This window comes from Panthera onca, chromosome D1 (genome assembly GCF_046562875.1).
Source record: "Panthera onca isolate mPanOnc1 chromosome D1, mPanOnc1 haplotype 2, whole genome shotgun sequence".
Lineage (NCBI taxonomy): Eukaryota > Metazoa > Chordata > Mammalia > Carnivora > Felidae > Panthera > Panthera onca.
In genome coordinates this window covers 51,603,385-51,612,985 of record NC_138348.1, presented here as the reverse complement: position 1 = coordinate 51,612,985, position 9,601 = coordinate 51,603,385, and the positions used below count along the sequence as shown (strand labels likewise).

Genomic DNA, 9,601 nt, shown 5'->3' with positions numbered 1-9,601 from the left:
TCATTATTTTTTTGAGTGCCTATGTGCATTGTACTAGAAATTGTGAATTTTGCAGGTTCTCTTGCCTATCTTAAAGGCAATTTCTCAGTCTTCTTCATAGCTTCTATATCCTGTCTGTCCCATAATGTCTGATCTCAGCCTCCTTTCCTTCTGTATATACACTGAGTCACCCCATCCATTTCCTTAGCTTTAATTGCCAACAACTCCCAAAATGTTCTCCCAGTGAAGAACTCTTTCCTAAGCTCCAGATGCTCTCAGGCATCTCAAACTCAGCACATACAAAGATGAAACCATTTTTCCTTCTGGGACAAAAGAAAAAAATACTTGTAAGAAAGATTCTGAGATCATTTTAAGGAAAAGCAATTACAAATTAAGTCAGAACAATGGCAGAAAATTTTCAGTGATCTCTCTAGGAACATTTTTTGTTGTTGTTGTTGTATTTTCATCTCCTTGAAAGTGAATAGCAGTAAAACTCCAACGTTGTGCTTCTCGTGCTGGGCTACACAGTAGTGTGTCAGGGTAAATGTGAAGCCACAGTGTAAATAGGCTCATCTTCCTATAGCATCAATTTTGACAGGAAACTTGTGTGTCTAATTTACAATATTTAATTTGTAAGAGGAAAACCATTTTTTATATTAAACATGTATTATGGAACAGAATTTAAAATGTCAGAAAAGTTTAAACTTTTTCCCTTGAAATATAACACACAGACCATTTCTATTATTAGGGCATCTGAAATTTAACCACCAAATTCAAGTCCCAGGGTCGGAGGAGAGCTCTAATATGCCCATGCATTTAAGGGCAGGGAGAGGAAAGCCTAAGGGTACAAACATTACCCTGCAGTGAACAATGGGCAATCAGCTTTGCAGGAAGTTCTTTTTCAGATGAAATGGGAGGAAACCAGGGAAGGGAGGAATTACTGAGCCCAACCAAAATGCAGACCTAGGCTGACAAACTTAGCACAATGCACTGATTCAGTCAATAGACGTGTATAGATGCCCACTTTGTCCCATGTTCTCTGTTGGGTGGCATGATAGTAAATTAGATATGTCCTTCTACCCCCAAGGAGTTTGCAATCTAGTGATGGTGCTGAACAATGTAATTGTGTCATTGCTATAATGAAGGATGTGCAACATGAAACTGGACTACTGGAAATACCGGGAATATGTCTAGTTTTGCTTGGGGGAATTCAGTGAATAAGTCACAAGAGACATCATTTCAGCTTCTGGTTAAAACTTGGGAAAAGTATAGGTGTCTTCTGCCTATAGGTTGGTTAGAAATATTTCAGGAAGTTGGAATATGAAATGTGTGGGAAATGAATTAAACACACACATTCTTTTTTTTCTTTAATGTTTATTTGAGAGAGACAGAGCGAGAGAGCAAGAGAGTGAGCACGCGTGCAAGACACACACACTCTTGACAGTCATTATGAGCATGTAAATCCCTGGAGAGGAAGGACCCCATTTCTTTAGTCTTGGTATTTCCAGCAGTGTAGCTTAGCGCTGTTCCTGCATAGTACCATGTTTATTGGTTTTGTCAAGCTCAGCTATCGAGCTGAATGTCATGGATAACATATGGCTCACTCCTCCTCACTTAATAAGCATATTATGAATCAGGCCCTATGGTAGGAAGAGTTATCCAGCAGATTTGAGTCCTAGTTCCCGGCTTTGGGAGCTCCGCTGAGTGGAGTCAGTGAAGCAGACAGGCACTTTGATAGGCATATGCCCAGAAGACTGTAACTGCACACAAGGAGGAACCTAGTTCTGTTTGGAGGGTTGTGTGAAGTTTGGAGGTAGCCTCAAAAAAGTGACTTCTGAGGAGAGAATCACATGATTAGTAAGAAGTAACGTGAAAGGAGGCAAGCTATAGTAGAAGCCTCGTGCACAAAGGTATGATATATTCAGAGAAGAAGTAATTTCCTAGGAAGGATAGCATATTAATAGTGGTAGAAGAGGCTGAGAGGCGGCTGGGCCAGGCCATCGAATGCCTTTGTGTCACGAGAGAAATCTGGATTTTATCCAGCAAAGGCAATGGTGAGTCACTGTAATATTGGTTCAGATCAATGTTTTTCAAAACACAGGTTATAAACCGTTAGTTGTATAAGTTATTTTAGCGAACTGGCACCAGCATTTTAAAAAAGTAACAAGAAAAGAGTTGACAATATCAGTGTGCATCATATTTGTTAAGGTAAATAATATTTTGTGATGCTTTTGCTTCAATTACATATATGTGAATAGTACTCTGATGTAAAATATTTTTTGATCTGTGGGTCATAGTAAAGCATTTTTGAGAAACACTAAAGGCTCAGTGGTACAAATCAATATATCAGATTAGTTTTGGTAGCAATTAACAGAAAACCCAGGGCAAGTGGGAAGAATCACTAAAGATTATTACTATATAGTTTCTTTTAGTTGTTCTGACCTACCATTCTGTGTTATCTTCAGACTAAAGCCAGTTATGGCACTCACAATAACATGCAACTTATTCTTATCAAGCACAGTAGAGACCGGATTCTTACTGCTTCAAATTAGTTTAGGCCTGTCCATCGCTGAGCCCATTAACAGCAAGGGAATGGAAATACTAGGACTACCTTTGACTAATGAATGTTTGGGAACCAACTGCTGTAGCTGTAGGGAACTAGAGTGCAACGTGGTAAATTCAGGGCATTACAGAAATATTGTAGCAACACCTAGGTTCACAAAGCAAGGAACTTAGGTGTGGGGATGGTCAGAGGAGCCACCCCAATGCCAAAAGTCCATGTACAAGTTAGGCAGGTAACAGGGGGAGAGTTCTCTGGGTGGTAGAGACTGCATGAACAAAAGGTAATAAGGGGAGCTCTGCACAGGGAAAGTCAAAATCAGGACTTCCATGCTTCCTGAACATAAAATTGGAGGCAAGGGAGGGAAATGGAGCAGTGAACAGATGCCTGGTCACCAAGGGGACCATGGTAAGGAAATGGACCTGGATTCTTTCCCCATAGGAAAGGAGGAGGCACTGTAGATCATCAGAGAATTAAAACATCACATTTCTCTTACTTCATCTGCAGTGTGGAGGGAGGCAAGTTAGGAAGGAGGCTTTTGCAGTAATCCGAGATAGAGATGTCTTAGATTTCAGACTAGGGAGAGATGACTGCAGATTTTAGAAACATTATGGAAATAAAAGCAACAAGACTTGTTCATTTGACTATAGAGTATGTGTAAGTAAGCAGTGCCTGGCTTTTGTAGTGTCTCCTTTGGATACTGGGCTGTACTACATTACGTCACCGGTTTGGTGAAGCTGGAGTACACTTGTCATTTTTTGAAAGAAGTGGGCATAGCTGTCAACCTTGCCATAAAGAACTGGGGCCCAAGACAGAGAACCTGTGAAAGTAAAGAGGGAACTCCAATTTATCTGGGCCCCTCTCTTGAGGGTTTGGAATTTATTAAAGAGGTACTGAGATGGATTTGAGGGCATATTCCACCGAGGTGAAAAAAGTTATTTACAGGCCAGATTAGAAAACGGATGTGTTGTTGTTTATTTCCCGTGTGTTATCCTTGAGCCTTTAGTAGCTGTTCTAGGACTCATGTATTCTTTTATGGGCCAAAATATTAAAGATGCACTGTCCCTGAGGCCATCGTGGCAGCAGAAGTGGCACTTTAGATTGTGAGTTCCTTGACGGCAAAGGTTGTTTCTTCTCACCTCTATATCCTTAGTACCTAGCCTAGGGCCTGACATATACCAAACAGTTGATCAAGATTGTATCCCTAGGGACTAAAATGATGCTGGATAGTAGCAGATGCTTAGATGCTCAGGAATTGTTGAAAGCCCCAAGGGGAGGTCTGTTTCTGGGGACTGAGAGGAAAAGCTAGTAGAGTCCAGCCATAACCCACCTGTGGTAATACTTAACAGGTGCGGTTTTAATTCTAAAGAAAGTACTTTCTCTAGGAGTTGGGGATTACTCCAAGATATCTAGGTGAGGTGAATGTTCATGCCAAGAGGATAGGAAGGGGGTGAATTTGGGGGGAAGCATTCGGAATTGTAGGTTTATTGAAAAAATGCTTTGTGTATCTATGATATGCCACTAAAAACATGTCAGAAAGAGCTTTCTGGCAATAGTGTGAAGGACAAATTAGAGGAAAGAGATGGAAGAACCCTGTTGGGAGCAGATGAATTTTAAGCCTAGAGCGGCTGCAGTGACATAGCATAGAGCTCTGTCACTAGATCAGTGACCCCCTCAACCCTCACCTTATTTTCTGACAATGGTTAGGTTCAGCAAGCCAATTACACTCTGAAGGTCCAGCCTAAGATGAAATTTCTTCTTTTCACTGTGCTAGAGATACAGGAATTGTCAGGCCTTGCTGTCAAGTGTTCAGGCAGGAATGATAGTTACAAGTCTTCCCATGACTACTACCCTAGTCAAACCTTTGAGCCTGAGGAATGGGTAGCCTGGCTGGGCTAAGTCTGGGTTCACAATAATTAGTGGATATAAAGGAGCTTCCTACTTGTCCTATGCCGTGGCCATTCGGAAGCCGGATTTCCCTTTTCTGAATTCCCAGAGAAGCCCACATTTGACAACAATAAAAGCTTCCAGGAAATTCCCAGCACATTTAACTTCCTAATCCTTCTCCTACTTCAACCATCTCCTTTATTCCCCCACCCCCAACTCCAAGAGGAAGGGGCTTATCTTTTACTGAATGCTTCCACTGACGCCGGCCAGGAGGGTAGTACATCCGAGTTCTCAGGTCATGTCCTCTAAGGTCTATTCAGGGCTGAGGGGAACACATGGGGGTATTTGTGATCCTGCCTAGAAACAGAGGAATAGTTGTAGTGTTTCTTGAAGTTTCCCAAAGTATCAGATTATTATGGAAGGTTCAATTCTAGGTGTTCAATTCTAGGTCCCTGTCAGGGAGTAATCTTTCTCTAAGAAATCCTAGGGGTTCAATCTCTATGCTAGATGTCAAAACTCAATCACCTTTGGAGGCCAGTTTGGAATTATAGGATATGTGCCCCATATAAACTGGCATTAAGAAAAACAAAACTGTGCTAACCAAACAACCCAAATGAAGAGCCAGAAACATAAGCAGTGAATTCACTAACCCAAGGAGACTGAGCATTTGGATAGTTCTCATTCTCCAGAAATCCCAAGGAGAGGAAAAAGAAATATATACATACATACATACATACATTCATATAATGAATTTTATCTACTGTGCAAAGAGATGATTTATCTGGTTCCCCAGAAACTTTTCCATTAAGACTGTCCGTTAATGACTCTAGCTCCAGTTTTTCTTAGAGATTACTGTGAGCATGGGCACTGATGAGGGTGCTATACACCCTTTGGCTCCAGTTAAATCCCTGGTGTTTGAGCTGTGTGGGAGCTGTGGATGCTTGCTTTCTGGTCCTGCCGCAAGCCCTGAAGCAGCTGGTTTAGAAGTGTAAGGTTGCTGTCTCTGCGAGGCAGGGGCAGGGGTGGGAGGCAGTTCCCTTTATACTCAATCACTGCCATCTTGGCCCGATCCTGCTTACTCCGATTTGGGATCTGCAGCATTCTCGTGTAGCCCCCATTCTGACCTTGGTACCGAGGGGCCAGTACTTGAAACAGCTTGGGGATCAAGTCTTTCTCCTAGAGGGGGAGAGTTATTCGGGAGAGAGGACAGTCAGGCACCACTGCAGTGACACATTAAACTTTCAGCACTCCCCAAAGCAGGGTCCAAACATGTACACACTGAACTCTCCCACCCCCTAAAGTGGTAGTGTCAAAGTTAACACAGAGAGGTTACAGGCAGTTGTGCAGGTTGATTCACATAGCATTCAACTAACTTAAGGCACACGTTTCGAACTTAGTTTACAATATGTGTCCATAAAAGTGAGTATCTTAGCTTAATTCTGCCCAGTCATCCTTCCTCTAACAATCCCCTTCCCCACAGGGAGCAAAGGATAAGATATGGGAGGCAGACAGGATGGATGCACTCACCGTGAGCCAGAAGTCAGCCATGCGCATGGCTTGTTCGTTGGTATCTCCCAGCTTCCCATAGTCGATGAGCTGAGAAGACATAACATCACTGATTCAACCCGAGCAAGAAAGGAGGCGCAAGTCTTACTCCTTTAGTGCCGGGTCACAACTCATTCATTCCCCTAGCAAGGCATCCCGCTAATTCAGGCCACCCCTAACTCCGCAGCTCTCACCAGTAGCCCATTTGGGGGCCGGAGGAGTGGACTCAACTCAGGGTAATAAGGGATCCAGCCTTTGGGCAGGGGATACCAGGGCTATGCCACTTCTCTCCCAAGTCCAGCCGGATCTCAGGCCAGACGCGCGCGGTGGACTAGAGGACCCCGCCCCTCACCTTCTCGGCGTAGCCCCTCATCTCGTCCACGCGCGCCCATGGCGCCTCGATGCGTTCGTGTCGCACAAGTCCCGTAAGCAAGTTCCGCAACAGGTGGATGCGGGACTCCGGACCAAGGCCCAGTCGGCGGAATACGCGGCCATGGGAGATGGCGGCTGCGACCGATAGCCGCATAATTCCTAGCTTGTCTCCGCCCTTGTGAGGCCGGAACTGGAAATTCGAAGGGAGAAGCTGCGGAGAGACGGGTTTGAGAGGACGCATGCGCTGTACCTACGTGCGTGGTGGACGTGTTTGCGCATGAGTATCACAGCCTGCCTCGCTGGCAACCTGGGGGAGGGCGGAGAAGAGGTGCTAGTTCCTTCCAGAGGAGGCGAGGGGGGCGGGCCTCAAGGCGCTCCGAGCTCTCAGCGTCGGGCAGGGGAACCAGGCGCCACCTAGTGTGGGACGATGCGTGCCGTCCAATTCCTTTTGGGCTAAGTCAGTCGTCTTGTGGCCTCTAGGGCGACGGAAAGCTCCGCCGCGGAGCCTGCTGGGAAAGTGAGTATCTGAGGTGAAGCCCCCCCATCCCCCCCCTCCCCCCCTCCTCCCCATCCCTCCACCTCCCCCCCTCCCCCCCATCCCCCCACCTCCCCCCCCTCGCCCCCCGCCCGGGGTCGTGCCGCTGTAGCCGGCGGTCCTGCCAGTCCCCAGCGTTGGCGAGCCAGCGTGTCTGACTCCCTAAGCGTGACTTTTTTTTCCACAGAATTATTTTTCGTTATAATGGTGAAATGAAACGAATAAACAATGATGCTCAGAAAAGAAGCGAAGCTAGTGAAAATTTTCTTTTGTTAAAGTACACAGTAACGATCCCAATTAAAAAACGACAGCACTCTAAGGAAAACTAATGGGTTAATACTTTTCACCTGCGTCAGTGTATTTTTTTTAAAGGTAAGAAACATACCTATGCATTTGTGTTAAAGTGCAGTCATGTTCTGGTTTCCTGTTTTTAAGCCTTAATGTCTGCAAATTTGCAATCACTTTGTCAAAATTGCTCCTCGTTGTGGGTTGAATTGTGTGTTCCCACACCCTCCAAGAAAGATATATTAAACCCTAACCCTTCCCAACCTCCACCCCATTTCCCTCAGAATATGACCTTATTTGGAAAGGGGATTATTGCAGTTGCAATTAATTAAGATGAGGTCATACTGGAGTAGGGTGGGCATCTAATCCAAACGACTGGCGTCTTCATAGAACACAAGTGGAGAGACAGGCACAGAGTGAAGACAACGTTGTGCAGACTAGAGACATGCACAGGGAGAATGCTACGTGACCAAGAAGTCAGCGATCCCAGTTGGGCAGTTGCAAGCCAAGGATTGCCAAGGATTTCTGACAAACACCTGAAACTAAAAGAAAGGCATGGAACAAAAATTTCCCTAGATCCTTAAAAGAATTCATGGCCCAACTGTTACATTGATTTTGGACTTCCAGCCTTCAAGATTATGAGCCAATAAATTTGTTTTAAGCTGCCCAATTCGTGACACTTTGTTATAGAAGCACTAGGAGACCAACACACTGGTCTTCACATACTCATGTTCAGTAGACAGCACACTTAGATTTGTCTCTCTCTTTGCTCATTAGTGACCAGAGAACACTTCTTGTTAATTTTAGTTTTGAAAAGTTTCTTTCGTCTGAAGCAACAGATACACAAGTAGTTAGGAAAAGTCTTTTTTTTTTTAATTTTTCAAATTAAAAAAAAAAATGTATTCTTGAGAGAGACAGAGCATGAGCAGGGGAGGGGCAGAAAGAAAGGGAGACACAGAATCTGAAGCAGGCTCCAGGCTCTGAGCTGTCAGCAGCCCCAGGTGGGGCTTGAACTCAGTAGACAGGAATTCATGACCTGAGCTGAAGTCCAACACTTACCTGACTGAACCACCCGGGTGCCCCTTTAGGAAAAGTCTTAAACACATGGATACATTGGCATAGATTTATACAAATCATGTTTCACAATAAGTTCCAGGAATTACAATACTGCCTGTGTCTTATTTCTTTGGGATCAATTCTTGCAGCTTTCAGGATTTCCACGATTGAAAATTCATCGTAAGTTTCTATTGGTAAAATCTCGTGAAGATTTTCTTCTGCAAAAGTTAAGAGAACATGAACTGCAACTGACATTATTTGATCATGGCTTTAAAAGGACTGTCCACCTTGTGAAGATATACAGTATCAAACATTGTCCTCTATTATTTTTGGATGTGAAAGCCTTCATCTCTTGTCTCTTCTGGCAGTCCTCAAAAATCTGATTCTTTTTTGTATGTCAACTTCCTTACATTTTGTGGTTGCATAGTTAATAGCTTTGTGGGCTGGTATTCATGGAACAATTTTAAACCTTGGTGTTTTACTGTATGTTGTTCAGGACTTATCCTGGTGGTTTGCAGATATTTTTGTGTCTGATTGGCCTCATCTGAAACGTTACCTTAAAAAATTAACTTGGAAAAGAAAAATTTTGTGCAACTAAAATTGTTTAAAGGGTTCTTTGTTTGTTATTTATTTTGAGAGAGAGAGGGAGAGAGAGTGCTTGTGTGAGCAGGGGAGGGGCAGAGAGAGAGGGAGAGAGAATCCCAATCAGGCTCTGTGCTGTCAGTGAGGAGCCCTGATTGGGAACCTGATCTCATGAACTGTAAGATCATGACCTGAGCTGAAACCAAAAGTCAGACACTTAACTGGCTGAGCTGCCCAGGCACCCCTAAGATTGTTTATTTTAAGTTTACTGTTTTCAAAGCAGGGCTATGTTCTACTAGAAGGGTTGGAGTCCAAAAAGCACCGGAAGTGAGTTTGGAAGTTCATAAATTCTTATGAGTTAACTGTGAAAAGTAGCATATGTGGCTGAATTTGACTGTGTAACTGATAGTTCCCCAAATTAATTTTCATGTAGAATAAAATTGTTAGTGAATTGGTTTTAAAAAGTGATCATTTGAAGCCTACATATATATCATTATAACTCAACAGTAACCATAACAACTGTTTAGAATTTCGACCAACAAATATTGTTGTGCAAGTGTTATTTTATCACTAACATTGTTTAGCATTGTTGTGTCAGGTTAATTTTTGGTTAGTTTTATTACTATTTTAAAATCCTTTACAGATAGTTCACCTCCTTGTGCTTGTGGAAAGGCAGATTGCTCCTGACTCCCCACTAGATACCAAATGGCTCTGAGTGTCCAGCTGAGCCTCAGGTGCTCGGATGAATGTGAGTTTCCTGGGTGAGCCAGGACTTGGAGTAGCTCTGTTGAGAATCCAAG

The 9,601-nt window shown here is 43.7% G+C and overlaps 1 protein-coding gene and 1 long non-coding RNA gene across 2 annotated transcripts; one reads left to right on the top strand and one right to left on the bottom strand.

The window, feature by feature from the left end:
• Positions 1-5,160: 5,160 nt before the first annotated feature.
• Positions 5,161-6,584, bottom strand: MRPL17 (mitochondrial ribosomal protein L17). The gene is made up of 3 exons (XM_060605875.3): positions 6,324-6,584; positions 5,954-6,022; positions 5,161-5,602 (listed from the first exon to the last, which is right to left on the bottom strand). Exons 1-3 carry the CDS (start codon positions 6,582-6,584, stop codon positions 5,327-5,329), a joined length of 606 nt encoding a protein of 201 aa, XP_060461858.1. The 3' UTR covers positions 5,161-5,326.
• A 188-nt stretch (positions 6,585-6,772) lies between these two features.
• Positions 6,773-9,118, top strand: LOC144612931 (uncharacterized). The gene is made up of 3 exons (XR_013550140.2): positions 6,773-6,860; positions 7,066-7,250; positions 7,554-9,118. It is a non-coding gene; the product is annotated as an uncharacterized LOC144612931 (long non-coding RNA).
• The last annotated feature ends 483 nt before the right edge of the window (positions 9,119-9,601 follow it).

Excerpts from the sequence above, each read along its gene's own strand:
- MRPL17 (XM_060605875.3), bottom strand. The coding sequence starts at position 6,584 with ATGCGTCCTCTCAAACCCGTCTCTCCGCAGCTTCTCCCTTCGAATTTC. Across the intron at positions 6,023-6,323 it reads TGAGGGGCTACGCCGAGAAG|CTCATCGACTATGGGAAGCT; the intron begins GTGAGGGGCGGG and ends ATGTCTTCTCAG. Across the intron at positions 5,603-5,953 it reads TGGCTGACTTCTGGCTCACG|GAGAAAGACTTGATCCCCAA; the intron begins GTGAGTGCATCC and ends CTCCCCCTCTAG.